This window comes from Bos mutus, chromosome 17 (assembly GCF_027580195.1).
Source record: "Bos mutus isolate GX-2022 chromosome 17, NWIPB_WYAK_1.1, whole genome shotgun sequence".
Taxonomy (NCBI): domain Eukaryota; kingdom Metazoa; phylum Chordata; class Mammalia; order Artiodactyla; family Bovidae; genus Bos; species Bos mutus.
The window spans coordinates 20,863,625-20,878,795 of NC_091633.1; the positions used below are offsets into that span (position 1 = coordinate 20,863,625).

A 15,171-nucleotide genomic window follows, 5' to 3' on the forward strand; every position below is an offset into this window, starting at 1 on the left:
GTAGTGTTTATTTTTTCAGTTTTCTTATGGACAAAACTTGACTTTGGGGTTACTTTAGAGGAGTATCATTACCTCTATAGTATCTTACATCCAGAATAATGATGGCTAATGATGGAAATGACTGACTACAATTAATTGTTCATCTTACAGTTTGTTCCCATACTTTGAGCTTTAAAAAAAGTGAGTTTGAGATAGAATCTCAATCCCTTTTTGGGCTTTGGATCTTTTTACACTTTAAAAAGTGTTATTAAGGACCTCAAAGGGCTTTCTGTCTATGTGGATTATAGGCATCGATACTTTAATAGAAATGAAGACTAAAATTTTACAAAAGTATTAATTTAAAAATAATGACAAACTCATTACACATTAACACAGATTACATTTTTGTGAAAATAATGCATTTCTAAAACAACATTTAGTAGGAAGAGTGGTATAAATATTTATGTCCGCTTCTGTGCTCAATCTCTTGCAATATGTTGTTTTAGCTGAAGTAGGTGAAGACATCCAGCTTCACAAACAAAGGAACTGAAAAGGGGGTTTCAGTAGCCTTTTCAGGTACTTGTGAGTTCCTTTGTGACCTGATACCAAACTTGACAAGTGGTGGTTTCCTGCAGATTATTTGCAGTGTGCAATCTGAAATCCTGTGGTAAAATTCCCGGTCTCTTCCTGAACTTTGAGTAGCTGTTTTACCCACGATGATGCATTACCTGACACATGGGTCGTTTGGACAACATCAGTTCACTTTTTGCAGAGGCTGAAAATGTTCATACATTTCATTATGTATAATATCAGGAAACTCATGGTTAGTGTTACTGTCGTTTTCATCAGGACAGTCTTCAAGTCTCAGGAAACTAGAGAGCCCATGGTGACAGACAGGAGTTTTCCCAGATTCTAGTTTTCATTAGAAAGCTCAGATTTGACAGTTGGCAATAAATGCCATCAGTTTCCTGTTATCTGAGACGTCTGCACCCAGTCTGCAGAGCAAGTGTGTAGTCACTCAAGTAAAAATGACGTTCAGTCGAGAAGATGCCAGTTGAGTTTGCAGCTCAGACAGTTAGACAAGCGTTCTTCCTTGAGACAACACTGTGCTTGGGTACGTGACCTGATGTGGTTCCATTTTAACCAGGAATATGATAAATATACATTAAAATATATGTGTGTGTATTTCATATCAATATAAATAATGAACATGATATGTTTAATGTAAATGTTATAATAAAAGGGTCTAGATTTAAAGAATTATTTTTTATTGCTTCTTCAAGGATATTCTTAATTGGAACTTTTTTTTTTTTTTTTTTTTTTTACTGTGAGCCCCTGGAGGTGAAGAATCTTTCAACTACTGGTGCCTTTGCCACAGGGTTTTGTGTGAGGAGCCTAAGGAGTGGGCACGTTGGCCAGCCAGTGCATTTGCATCCTCCAGGCAAATGTCAGCACGGTGAAAAAAAGCAAGCAGCGTTTTAGTATTATCTTGAAACTCATTTTGATCTTGTTTTGTAAGGGTGTGGAATCCTCAAGAGTCTTGGTTTTGAAAACTGCTGGTCTAGGACAGCAGCTGTAAAGAGCTGAGCCTCCCAGGGTTGGATGGCTGTTTGGTGTCCCGTGCTCATGGGTTGGGTTTTTTGCAAGAGACTCAGCTTGTAGCTGGTGGACCACTTTCAGCCCGATGACACTATATTTGTAGGAGTGAATGTTTTTAAGGGGGAGTAGGTGGGAGGGGCCCACTCACCCCTGATGTCTTCAAGTGAACAAGAGCACATGGTTCTATTCCCTACCCAACCCTGAAGACAACTGACCTCTTGCCTGTCGCTGGAGCATGATTGTAAGATGAACCAGGCTGTTTGTCAGGCTCTTGGCTTAGTGTGTTGGAGGAGGAGCCTTAAACCTGGAGTGAGTGAGGAAAGCAGAATGTGCAGGGCATATTTTAGAGCACACTTTTAACATCTCTGTGGATAGCAGAGACACAGAGAAAGGGGGAAGGAAAGAGATGGATACTGTGACCAAGCCTTATTCTGAGCTACGAAATTGAATACAAGAGGAATTTTTAGGGAAAAGAGTTTCTTTGTCATTCTACAGCCAGTATTGATGAGCATTTTCCCCAACTCAAGAGAAAGATCTGGGGACTTGGCTTTCACCCTGGGAAGATAGAGCACTGAGTTATTGGCTCCTCAGTGCTGCATCGACAGGGAGAGGTGATCCAGAATAGGGATGAGCACATGGTCCGGAGAGGGAACGGACGCAGGGAGGTGACCGGCCACTGGGCGAGCACTGCAGGCTCCTGAAGCTGCCCTCCAGTGAACGGCAAGCCTTCCCGACATGCAGCAAGCTGAGGAAAGATCAGAGGGGCGTGCACATGGAGCCTGGGCTCGTGCACAGTCTCATTTCATGTTTGTAACAGCCCCGAGAGTTAGAGGTGTGAGTATCATTTCTCTTCTACGTTCAAGGTCTTTGAGTCTTAGGCTTAAATGACTTGCTTAAAGTCACACTGTGAATAAGTGGGAGAGCTGTGAAGTGTGTGTTTTGCAGAATGACAAAGGGCAGAAAGTGCCATTCTTGGGGGAGATGCGGCTTTCAGTGGGCTGAGTGTGAAGGAGTGAGGGCTGCTGGGGCCACGGGGCTGGGACTGCACGGAGACTCTCGCTCTCAGGACTAGGCTATCGGATGGGTGGTAGGTTTCACAGGCTTTGATGTCTATAGAAGAGTGTAATCTTTCTTCTTTCTGAAATGTTTTCTTGGTGATGAGGATAAGAGGCTGGAGCTTCTTCATAGTCTTGGCCCGCTAGAGGTTGTACAGTCTTAAGACTCGCTAGCAGATGATTCCCTGGCAGGGTTTGTGGTTATCTGGGGGGACATTAAAGTCACGGCTGCTGTGGAAAGGGACGTGGCGGGGACGGGTGAGTGGAGGTGTGTACGCTCCACACTAGGCCAGCTTTGTCTCAGTCCTGCAGCAAGGAGCCTCGCTCCCTCACTGTCCAGGCTCTAGGGACAGATTCCTATGGCATCAGAGGCCATGTGGCCATGGCAGAAGTTACATGTGAATTAGAAAGCCTTCCTTCCTGTTTCCAGACAGAACATTATTGCCTATTGCTGCGCACTCCCCTCAATTTCAAATCCTAGAGTTTTATCCTAAGAAAGCGCCCTTTCCCATCACACAGGAAACCATAATCTGGTAGAGCTGAGAGGGGGGCAGAGTTGCCCACCCCCCGCCCCGCCCGCCCTTCTGCCTCCCATGTGCTGAAGTGCGCTCCTAGGACTGTCATCCTGGCTGTCTCTAGACACACCTTCCCCAGGGGGAGTTCCTCCAAAAGGGTTCCTCCTTTTGGTTTCAGTTTAAAAGTAGAGTTTACTGGATGTCTTCCTTGTGATGTGAAACCAGTTGGGTTGCCCCTCAGGTGTGTAGCTGTGTCCCCAGGGCCTTGCTCAGCCACAGCACCACTCGCACAGCACTGGGATCGTTGCCTCCCCTGCTAGACTGTCAACCACACAAAGGCAGAAGCCACGGCTGTGTTGTTCATCACAGGATCTTCCAGAGGGCAGCCCACTGCCGGACAAGTACTGGGGGCTGAGTGTTTGTGGAACGTGTGCCTGCACTCTCGCACAGGCTGATCCTGCGTCTGAGTTCAGTTTCCAGGACTGTTGGCATCAGGGACACCTTTCTTCTGGGCCTGCTTCTGGGTGGGCTGGATTCTGTTGAGTATCACTTAGATATCAAACACTCAACAGCATGGCATGAACCAACACGTGTTAGGGCAACTGGGAACACTGGGATCTTCCTGTAAAACACTTCCCAATAATTAAGAGACTGGGAGTTGATTGGGATTCTTTCACCCTGACTAGTCTGAGTCATCCTCATCTGAGCTACAGCCCTTTGATCATCTCTGAGAACCTTCTCCAGGCCCTGGGACACAATTGCCTGCTCTGCACGTGGGGAGGAGATGAGTCATGTGGCTGGTGCAGCCCACTGCCATTGGTAGTAGGAGCCTTGGTTGATGCTGGAGGCATCGGAATGTCTTCCTTCCAATTCTTTTTTTATTCATTTTTATCTTTTCTAGGAAGGATGCCCTTGTCCCTCTGAATGTCAGAACCATAAACCCGTATGTTCTGACAGGCCTGGTTCTGGATAGAAAATTAGTTTGATTTCTGTTGACGTAGCTTTGACTGGGCTATTAGAGGCAGCTACTGTAGAGCGGGGTTATCTGTACTTAATGCATGATAGGAGCCACGGCACTGTAGACAGACCTGCGACATGGTGCACCACGGCAGCCGGTTTGCTGTGGGGTCTGAGGGCGAGGCTTCTGTCTGCCAGCTCCTTGACAGGTGTGCATGGCTTTCTGTCATACTCAATCGGGGGGTTGGTCTTGATTTCACAGCCAGCCTGTGCGGAGTGTGTCTAGGTCTGAGTCAGCGTTCTGGAGCATCCACTCGTCTGTTGGGGAGCTGGCTGTCCTCTGAACACGGCCACACTGGTGCCTGCTGCTGGCCCAGTACCCAGCCCTGTGGGGTGCTCACTCTCAGTGTCTCACTCACTCCCTCTTGTCTCCAGCCCCTGCCTTGTGGAGCCTGGGTCCTTCTGTTCTGTAACCACTGGATCGTTTTAACAAGAAATCCATGAAAAATGAGTTCACTGTTTTATCCTATGTAGAATTATATTTTGGGGACAGCTGTGTAAAAGACAGTAATATATGAAAGACACACACAGAAGTGTGTTTAAATAATCCTGTTTCAAAGTCCACATCCAGGCTTCCCTCCCCAGCACAGCCTCATGAGCTTCTTCCCAGGGCAGAGGGACTGTTACCTTTGAGTTCTTCAACAAATTCAGGCTGAAATTTGGAGAGAAAATCAGTGTCCCGACTCTGTACCTGCCTCTTGACCTTTGCCCCCTGCGGGTAGGACCAGAGTGGGCTCCTCTACCACCCTGGAGCCCACTAACCATTGTTAGCAAAACTTCAAGAGAAATGACAGACCCTGTGCCTCCTCCCCCGGCCCAAGCCTGATGCCGTAGGAAACAAGCGTGCTGCCTGCAAGGAAGGTCAGGGCCACTGCGGTAGACTCCGGGCCTCACCCCACAGTCCAGCAGCGGTGCCGCCTCCTGGTCACAGCGCCGGTTGAACTGTGTCTAGACTTGGGAGCACGTGGCCCAATCAGCCCTCCAAGGGCAACAGTCCCATCCTCATGGCCCATTAATCCTGCGTCTCCGTCTCCAGGTGACCCTTATCCCGTGCTAGGGCCCAGACCTTTTGTTCTTTCAGGACGTAGTTTCTTTGTATTTAGGGCTCATTTGTTTTTTAACTTCCTTGCATTTCAGCCATGGTTGTTTATTCACCTAGATCCCTTACTTTTAAGTGACCTGGGGGACAGGTATTGATGAGGTGGTGTTGGTGTCACACGGTTGACATGAGGCAAATCTCCTGATGGACAGACCTCAGGGAGGGAAGAAACTCCTTTTCATGAAAGGTGGGGTTTGGGGCAGTTGGGCTACTTAAAACCCTTTTCCTCTCACTTCTCTGCCGGCCTGCACCTTTCTTATTTGAAAAGGTCTCCTCACATACAGGTTGAAGGCACAGACTTGCTGATGGTGCCCCGAGGTCTCGTGCAGAGTCGGGACGTGGCCTGTGGTGGTGCCTGGCGACATCAGCTGCAAGCCCACTTCCTCCTCGGGTCTCCCAGGTGGCCCCCAGTCATACACACTGTCTCTGTGAAAGCCCTTACGGGACACTGGATAGCAAACATGCTTCGCGGGAGAGATTCTTGGGAGCATCGTGCCCTTGCGGTGTGCAGAATTCTGTGATTCCTCCCTGCTCTCTTGGTCTGCGTCTCCTTTGTCTGTGAAGAGGCAGTGAGATAGGTGCTGTTTTAGGAAAGGCTGCGGTGGGGATCCTTGGTGCCTGTTTGTCCTTCTCTCGTTGGTCACATGGCAAGTCTGGAGATTCTTTGCCTGGCCTTTTACTTGCAGAATATGGCTTACGCTCAGTGCGTTGAGACTTACAGCTGTGCCCAGACCTTTTACCTGGAAGGCACGGCAGTACCCGATTTCCCCGCCCAGAGGCGCTCTGGTGGAAGGTCACACACAATGACTGCAGGAGTTTCATGTCACCAGCAGAGCCAGTCTCTCTGAGGCCAGTCTGGATGGATGCCCTGACCCTGGCCGCTGCCCCTCCAAGGGAGGGCACCAGGGGAACCACCGCGTTCGGGTTGAGGAGCTGGTGAGGGAGGGAGGAGCCGAGTGCAGCACTGCTCCCCGTGGCCCTTGCTCATCCCCGGCAGCCTCCCGCCTCGCTCCAGAGACGTCTGCAGGGCGCCCGCACTCACGCGCTCAGGATGGACTGCCGAGGTCACAGCCATTGGAGGATTGCGTCTGCTTAGTTCACGTGCACCTCTGTGCAGTGTTCAGGTTGTCATTTCGAGAGGAGCAGGAAGATCCCAGTGTTGGCCAGTTTTATTATCCTGAAAAATGACAGACACACACAAAGGAAGAGATCGACTGTCTTATTCATTATTTATCTATCACCTCGATTCAACAGTTACAACAGTCCTCCCGCGTTTGCTTTGTCTGTTATTTTTATTTAGCCCAAGCATTTTAAGACACATCTCAGACATCATTTCATTGTTACAAGCCTCAGTATACATCTCTAAAAATACAGATATTGGTTTACACAACTGCAAAGGCATCATCACACCGCATGCAGTGAGCCCGGTTCCTTGTGTAATCTGATACCTAGTCCCCTGGGCATCTCCCCAGTTGTCCCGTTTTAGCAGCTGGCTTATTTGACAAATCAAATTCCTAAGAAGGTAGATCCTTAAGTTACATTTGATTGTTATATCTTAGGTGTCTTTAATCTAGAGCAGCTCCCACCCCAACTTTTTTTTTTTTTGGCCGTGGCATGTAGCATGTGGGATCTTAGTTCTCTGATCAGGGGTCAAACCCAAGCCCTCTGCATTGGAAGTGCAGTCTTAACCACTGGACCATCAGGGAAGTCCACCCTCCCTCCCTCCCCAACTTTTTCCATACCATTTACTTGTTGAAGAAATGGGCAGTTGTCCTGTGGACGGGCTCACATTTTGATATTTTTCTGCTTGTATCCTGGTAGTTCCCTAGTCCTCCCTCCTAGTTCCCTCAAATAAAAAGGAGTCCAGGAGGTGTGTTTGGCAAGAATGTTTCAGGTGACCCTGTGTGGTTCCTGTGGCATCAGGCCAGGAGACAGGGGGTGTACTTGCTCCTCTTGAAGTATTCTGACATGATAAGGGGGTCAGGGGTTGATAGCGGGATCCTCAAAAGTATAAGAAGTTCTTGATCAGCCTTTCATCTGCTATTTTTACTCATTTCTTGCCATGGTCTGAATCATGCATTTCGTTACAGTTGCACATTTACTAGCTGGCTTGTTGCATTCTCTGGAAAGAGTTTATAGAGGAAGACTTTCTTTCCTTTTAATTACCAAGTTTCAAAAAAGGTAAAAGTTGGTATTCTGTAACTTGCAGTTTAGTGCCTTGAGTCTATCTCTCTGTCTCTGTCTGTCCCTCTCTTCCTCTCTCCATGCCTCCCCACCCCTTGTCATTACTGTGAATTCGGGGATTTTGTATATTTAGTGTGTTTCAATGGATCACATTCATCATTCCTTCTGATGCTCAGTTGTCCCAGTTTTGGCCAGTGGGAGTCTATTCATAAGTTGGCATCTGTGTTCTTTGGCATGACTCCTTACATTCTGGCGTAACAAGGTGTCCCAAGGCTCACAGTGTAAAGTGCTGCTCTGGCCTTGAGACCAACCACTCTGCAAAGCTCCCTGTGCCATTTGGTGGAGAAGGTTCCATGAGAGAAGGGACCACTGCTGTTGGTTATCATTGCTTACAGGCCTTTTTGGTGGATACCCTGAAAAAAAAGAGGAAGGGAAACGTGAATTCAAACTGATATTTCTAAATAAAATTTTACATTATAAGATTTTTTTCCTTAATTTTGATTTTATGTCAGTATCTCACTTCTTTCACTTCAAATCTTGGTTCCTAACAACATTACCATAATGAGTTATTTGCATTATTCTACTTTATGAACATACATTTGTTATAACTCAGTTAAACTATGAAAGAAGTTTAAGTTCTTTGCAGCTTTATTTATCAACAGAATTTCCCTCTAAGTATGGACACTCAGTCTCTTGTACTTAAAAGGTTTTTGTGGATAACAGGAAAGTTAACGTTCACTTTCTTCATTTTGTTTTAAAATTTTAGGAATTGCTTTTCTTGTTTATTTAATTTCATTTTTTGAATATATAAACATATGTTTCCAAAGCCAAAACAACATAGTGTTACATTCAGAGAAGTTTTACTTCATCCTTTTCTGCTTCCTCCTGTTTAAATTCATTTTGTATTAAACAAAAACAGACTTTCAGATATAGAAAACAAACTTAACTGTTACCAAACCGGATAATAGGCGTGGAGGAGATAAAATAGGCATTTGGGATTAACATATGCACACTACTACATATAAAATAGAGGACAGCAAGGACCTACTCAACTCAAGCACAGGGAGCTATACTCAATATCTTGCAATAACCATAATCTGAAAAGGGATATATATCTAGATGTATAACAGAATCACTGGTTGTACACCTGAAACTAACAGCATTGTAAATTATACTTCAATAAAAAATTCATTTTATATTATCTTTCTCCATGTTTACTTGTATACATCACGTAAAGATATATGTAAATAATTCACATTCCCCTCCTTTTTTGCACAAAAGGTAGCAGGTTGGATATATTAATCTGTGCCTTTTTTTTTTTTCCCTAGGCAGTATTACCTGGGCCTGGAGAAGGGAATGGCAGCCCACTCCAGTATTCTTGCCTGTAGAATCCCATGGACAGAGGAGCCTGGCAGGCTACAGTCCATGGGGTCACAAGAGTCGGACACGACTTAGCGACTAAACCACCACCACCAGCACCTGGGCTTCCTTGTGTCAGTACATCGTGCTCGTCCCATTCCCTCTTTTTGATGGCTGAGCAGTAGTTCCCTGTAAGGAAGCCCCATAGTTGATTCAGGCCTCCCCAGTGGGTGGGCCTTGGGCTGCCTGCAGTTTTGCTGTGACAGGTACCGCATGAGTGAATAAACTGGCCGTCTCCTATTTTGCCAGTATATCTTGGGATAGATCTCTAGAAATGTGATTAATCAGAGGATAGAAGCATATATAATCTTTCACACACTGATTATATTTTCTTTTGCTGAAACCTTGGTTGTTTAGGTGAATTACATTATCTTGACGCTTCCATCTGGAAACAGTACCGTTTATTTTGCAATTTTTTTTTTTTTTTGGCCATGCTACTTGGCATGTAGGATCTTCATTCCCCGACCAGGGATTGAACCTGCATCCCTTGCATTGGAAGCTTGGAATCTTAACTGCTGGACCACTGGGGAGGTCCCCTTATTTTGTGATTTTAATGTTAAAGAAACCTCCTCAAGCTCTTGTGTGGCCTGTCTTTGTATTGAACATATTATTGAGAATGTTATTCTAAGATCTGTTTATTTCATTAACTAAGTAACTGAAGTTATCACTTGCTGAGCATAATACAGGACATGAAAATGTAGCTAAGGCATCCTAAATCTCAAAAGATTTCAGATGGAGTACTTGGGGATTTTCTTCTGTGTCTATTTGGTGTATATTTTGTCCCATATTGGTTATCAAAAGTCTGGTAATAAGGCAGTGGAAAATATACCTTTATCTGCTGTAGCAGAATGAAGCAGGACATGTCTGCAGGAGAGAGGAGGTGTCATTAAGTACCCTGTGGATGCATCCAGTAGGTATTGATTGAACATCTCTGCTTGGCCAGAATGTAAGTAAGTGAGCAACGTACTAAGTTCCTCCCTCCTGGCGTTTACTTTCTAGCACAGGAGACAGAACAAAAAACAAGGAACAATTAGATAATTACAAGTTCACTGTACTTTGAAGGAATCAAATAAGAGATTTAAATAGAGTCTCAGCCAGGAGCCTTCTTGAGGAAGAGGGGAGAGGGGCAGCTGACACACCCAGCTGTGTGTGAGGTTGGGGCGGGTGGGGCAGGGCCATGCAGGACCTTGGGTTTTAAGTTAAGGATTGGGATTCTAAGAACATCAGGAAACCATTGGGACAGTTAAGCGAGGGAATGACTCTTGATGCCGACATGTCGTGTGTTTACTTTCTCTGGATTGGAGGGCTCCTCAGTATTGTGTTTCAGCTCCAGAAGCAGCAGCATTGTTCCTTCTGAGGTTCCAGGTGGAGGGGGTTTCCTTCTTGCTCCTTTGTGTAGACAGCTGCTTCTCATACTCACATGTAGGTCTTCTGAGGATTTCTTCTCTTTTTCAATAATATTAGCCCTTGGTGTTGCTCAGATAATGACAGTCAGCGGTTGTAATTGGATTATGTGCTTAGGCTGTGAATGGGAGCATGATATCTACAAATTCTCTTCTTCAGACCTGCAAATCCAAGAGACCCATCTCTGGAAGAGAGAGCTCCTTCCTCAAGATCACAGAAGGTCCGTGTCACCACTGTCTCGCTTATTGGAAATTAATTATAGAACCCACAGCAGTTTTCTGGACGAGAAAGGTGTTCTCAGTGTGTGTGTTTACGTTTCTCTTACAGGAGACTGCCAGAGCAACAGCCGTGCAGGGAGGCTCACACGGAGGACTGACACGCCTGGGCCCGTGGTGCTGGCTTCTGGGGAGGCTCCCGTCTGATGCGAAGGAGGCAGGATGCCATAGTGACTCTGCACGGGGAGGCTCCTGGGGACCGAGGCCAGCACACAGGATTGCGCCCTCGGCCGCAGGGGACGCTGGGCAGGCCTTTCCCTGCAAGTGAAACGAACGAGATTATTCCGCAAGAGGAAGATTCCAGGGGCTTAAAAGCACAAAGGTTTGCACCTTGGCAGCCTCTTGGAATGTTGACAGCTCAGGATCTTAAAGAAAGTGCTGTGTTATTGAGTTCCAGAGTTGATGTGGATATACATGTCACTTTATAATCAATAATACTGAGTGAGGAACACTATGCAGGAAGAAACCTTCCATAGAAAGACAGGCAGGGAAAAGCTTAGGCCGACCTCAGACCTCCCACATAGAGCCAGCTTGAGATAAACGCCAACATGGCCAAATGAGAGACTCTGAGACAGCCGCCTGTAGTCATTGTAAGGAAATCTCTGAATCACGATACCAAATAGGAACCATGATCTACAAGTGCCCCATGTGCAGGGAGTTTTTCTCTGAGAGAGCAGATCTTTTTATGCATCAGAAGATTCACACTGCTGAGAAGCCCCATAAATGTGACAAGTGTGACAAGGGTTTCTTTCATATATCAGAACTTCACATTCATTGGCGAGACCACACAGGAGAGAAGGTCTATAAATGTGACGATTGCGGTAAGGATTTTAGTACTACGACCAAACTTAACAGACATAAGAAAATCCACACAGTGGAGAAGCCCTATAAGTGTTACGAGTGTGGCAAAGCCTTCAATTGGAGCTCACACCTGCAGATTCACATGAGAGTTCATACAGGTGAGAAACCCTATGTCTGTAGTGAGTGTGGAAGGGGCTTTAGCAATAGTTCAAACCTCTGCATGCATCAGAGAGTGCACACCGGAGAGAAGCCCTTTAAATGTGAAGAGTGTGGGAAGGCCTTCAGGCACACTTCCAGCCTCTGCATGCATCAGAGAGTCCACACAGGAGAGAAGCCCTATAAATGCTATGAGTGTGGGAAGGCCTTCAGCCAGAGCTCCAGCCTCTGCATCCATCAGAGAGTGCACACTGGGGAGAAGCCCTATAGGTGCTGTGGGTGTGGGAAGGCCTTCAGCCAGAGCTCCAGCCTCTGCATCCATCAGAGAGTACACACAGGGGAGAAACCTTTTAAGTGTGATGAGTGTGGGAAGGCCTTCAGTCAGAGCACCAGCCTCTGCATCCACCAGAGAGTGCACACAAAGGAGAGAAACCATCTCAAAATATCAGTTATATAAAGTGTTTTGCTAAGAGTTTAAAAAAAAATTCTTAAAACCCATAAGTGCCACTAGGAAGGAAAAACCCTGTAAATACCTACATTGATCCAAGAAATTTTTACAGCAGGACCCAGCAGAACATTGTTTTCCAGGAGGCATGTGTGAGGGTGAGTTTTTGGATTCATGCCAAGTGTGTTGCACAACTTGTGAATCTGGAGCTCCTGTGAGTGTGTGCCCAGGGCAGGCTGTGAGGTCCCAGTCGTGGGTGTGCATTTCCTGGGATTCTGGTGGAATAACTACACAGGAAACCATGGTCGTTGTGCAGCCTCCTAAGTCACCTTCTGTCTACACTTTACCTAAAAGTTACCCCAGATACTGCCCCATTTCAGGAACTCACGATCTTCCTCCTCTTGATCCCAGCATACCGGTAAATGCATCTGAAAACGGCCAGCTCCCACCAAGTAGTGTTCTGGTACTTCAGAGGTTACCACTTGGCTTAGCCTGTCCATATCTGTCCATGTATCCCATTACTTCTGCACTCACTTTACCCGTGTATCCTCCAAATGCCCATAAATATCCACCCCTTCCTAGATGGCATCAAGTTTCATTTTAGGTTTTAGGTGACTCATGATGGCCACTTTGCCTATCAGAGAAAATCATTGGCAAGCATACACGCCCTTGAACTTTAATTTTGTGAATTCTGCTAATCACTGTGTCACTATGTTAGACTTAATTTTCTAGTGGCTACATCACATATTTTTAACTTGAATATTTTTTGTTTTTTTTTTGGGGGGGGGAAATAGCTGAATGTAAATAGGGAGGAGGAAGTGAGCGGAGTTAGGACTTTTCTCCATCCAGAACTGCCCTCTGGGGCTCCTTTAGTAACACGTGGAGCCACTTTCCCGTAGGAGAAGTGGATGGTAGGAGGCGTCCCTAATAATAGTTTCTGTTTCTGTAATTTTTGGCAATAATGTGTAAGATTACATATCCATTCCTTTGTAGGCAGGAATGTCTCTGTAAACTTCTCCTTTTCTTTCTTCATTCATCGGACAAGTATTTATTGAACACCTCCTATGTGCCAGGCACTGTGCCCCTTGCGGGGGATACCACTGAGTAAGACAGACAAGGGCCCTACTCTCGTGGAGTTGACTTCTGGTGGAGGAGACAGATGATAAGCAAGTAAACAAATAACGTAGTGTGAGATAGTGATTAAGTGCTATGGAGAAAATAACCTAGGGTGATGATTTAGAGCCGTGGGGGGTGGGTGAGGGTGGGGGGCGGCAGTAGATAGCGGTCAGGGAGGCCTTTGTGCCAGCGAGGGTGGCCCGGGGTGGCTGCGGAGCGCAGGTGCCCAGCTTTCGCAGGTGGGTCGGCCTTGCGGTGCGCAGTGGGCGGAGCAGAAGGCGTGGCCCGGTGAGTGTAGTGAGCAGCAGGGCGGGGGAGATGCTGAACGCTCAGTATCCTGACGTTTATAGGCCGCTTTTTTTTTTTTTTTTGGCTACATTGATAATAAAAACTCATGTGGAGGAACTCCAGGAATGTTTAGAAGACCAAAAGTCCCCAATGACAACAAAAAGCAACTAAGTTTGAACTTTGTTTCTCTCCTCATTCCTGTTTTCGTTGATTTCCCACATGTAGTCCTTTTTGCTCAGGAAGTCTTTGGGGGAAATTAAGGCTTTTTGAAAGCTCTGAACTGGGTGATCAGGTTAGCAGTGTCTGTCCACTGTCTTGAGAGGTTGGAAAATGAACTACCCGAAATAGTCACCGAAATACGAAACAAAGCTTGATTTTCTCTTCATATTTGAATTAAGTTCTTCTGTTTGACTGGAAGGGGTTTTTGTATAACTAAAACCTCAGTGCATAAAGGAGATTTAAAAGGGGCATATAACTGAGTGGGTGAAAGTAGAAGATGGGATTGGGGGGGGTGGTACATGTGTTACCATCTGAATTTTCATCTGGATAGCTCTGTTAACAAGCCTTTGGGAAGTCACTTCACATAATTTTCCTCCTTTTTGCGAAGAGAGGGTTGGCTTAGTTATTTGATAAAGCCCCTTCCAGGCCTGAATTCCTCGACTACGATTTACTGTAGTGTCTTAACACTCTACCATGTCACAGTAGTGTGGAGCATTAGAGAAAAGCCTAGACTTTTAGTTGATAGCGAGCCAGTTGAAATATCATTAATAGAATTTTAGTTTTAGGAAAAATTGGTTTGATTTCTAGCTTTATTACTATTAGGTATGTGAGCTTGGGCAAAATCGCTTAATCTTTGAGTCTAGTTTTCTCACGTACAAAATGAGGACATTAGGCTAAATGATTTCCGAGTTTCCAGCTAGTCCTAGAGTTCTATATTTCTACATAGTTGAATTATTTTATCATGCTGTTGCTGGGGAATATGACTAACACTTTTGAAGCTACTAATTTTATGTCGAGCTTTAAAGTCCATAATTGTTATCTTTGGAAAATATTATTTGACCTACAGTATGTCCAAATCAATTTAATAAAATCACTTTATAACAGGGTTCTGTGCTTGACATATGGTGGTATGAATTTGGTGGGTGTGTGTGTGTGTGTCTGTCTGTCTGTCTATGTGTGTGTACGGTGGAGTGGGCTTGTGCATTATGTCTAGGTGACCATATGATATAGTGAAGAGGTTGCTGTTAATACTCAAACACGGACAACAAGCCTAAACTGGGACCATCCCAGCAAACCAGGATGTGAGGACGCCCTGGCCCAGGGGACAAGCAGTTGACCAAGGAGTCATGAGGTCTGTGGCAGACTGGAGAAAGCCCACCCTCCTGAGAAGATGGCCTGCTCAGCGGTAGCTGTTTGTTTCCATCGTGGAAACCAGGCCTCAGGGTCCCACGTGGTCTGCTCTTTTAAGGAAAAACCAACAATCCAGATTTTTACTTAAAATTTAATTATTTTTAAAGGTTAGCAATTCACGTTTCCTGTGTGACCCATTTTGGTATTTGTATTAAAGAAATGGCAACCGACTCCAGTATTCTTGCCTGAGAACTCCCATGGCCAGAGGAGCCTGGTGGGCTATACATCCACAGGGTCGCAAAGAGTTGGACATGACTGAGCGACTAAACAGTTATCTGTATGCTGCCCATAGGCTTCTATTTCACTTTGCAAGCTCTGCTGTGGCCCTTGATGGCTGTCACCCACCCCTGCTGAGGCCTGACACCTCTCAGCTAAGCAATGGTGGCCCAGACCCGAGCTACAGTCTCCA

The 15,171-nt window shown here is 45.8% G+C and overlaps 1 protein-coding gene across 5 annotated transcripts in view; it reads left to right on the forward strand.

Annotated features, from left to right (window-relative positions):
- Window positions 1–14,458, forward strand: part of ZNF664 (zinc finger protein 664) — a 36,537-nt gene extending 22,079 nt beyond the window's left edge. For all 5 annotated transcript variants that reach the window (XM_070386306.1, XM_070386307.1, XM_070386309.1 and 2 more), the window contains 2 exons: window positions 10,431–10,491; window positions 10,599–14,458. In XM_070386306.1, the coding sequence (XP_070242407.1) occupies window positions 11,103–11,960 (858 nt within the window). In that variant the 5' untranslated portion in view covers window positions 10,431–10,491; window positions 10,599–11,102 and the 3' untranslated portion in view covers window positions 11,961–14,458. The remainder of the gene's footprint in view (window positions 1–10,430; window positions 10,492–10,598) is intronic.
- The last annotated feature ends 713 nt before the right edge of the window (window positions 14,459–15,171 follow it).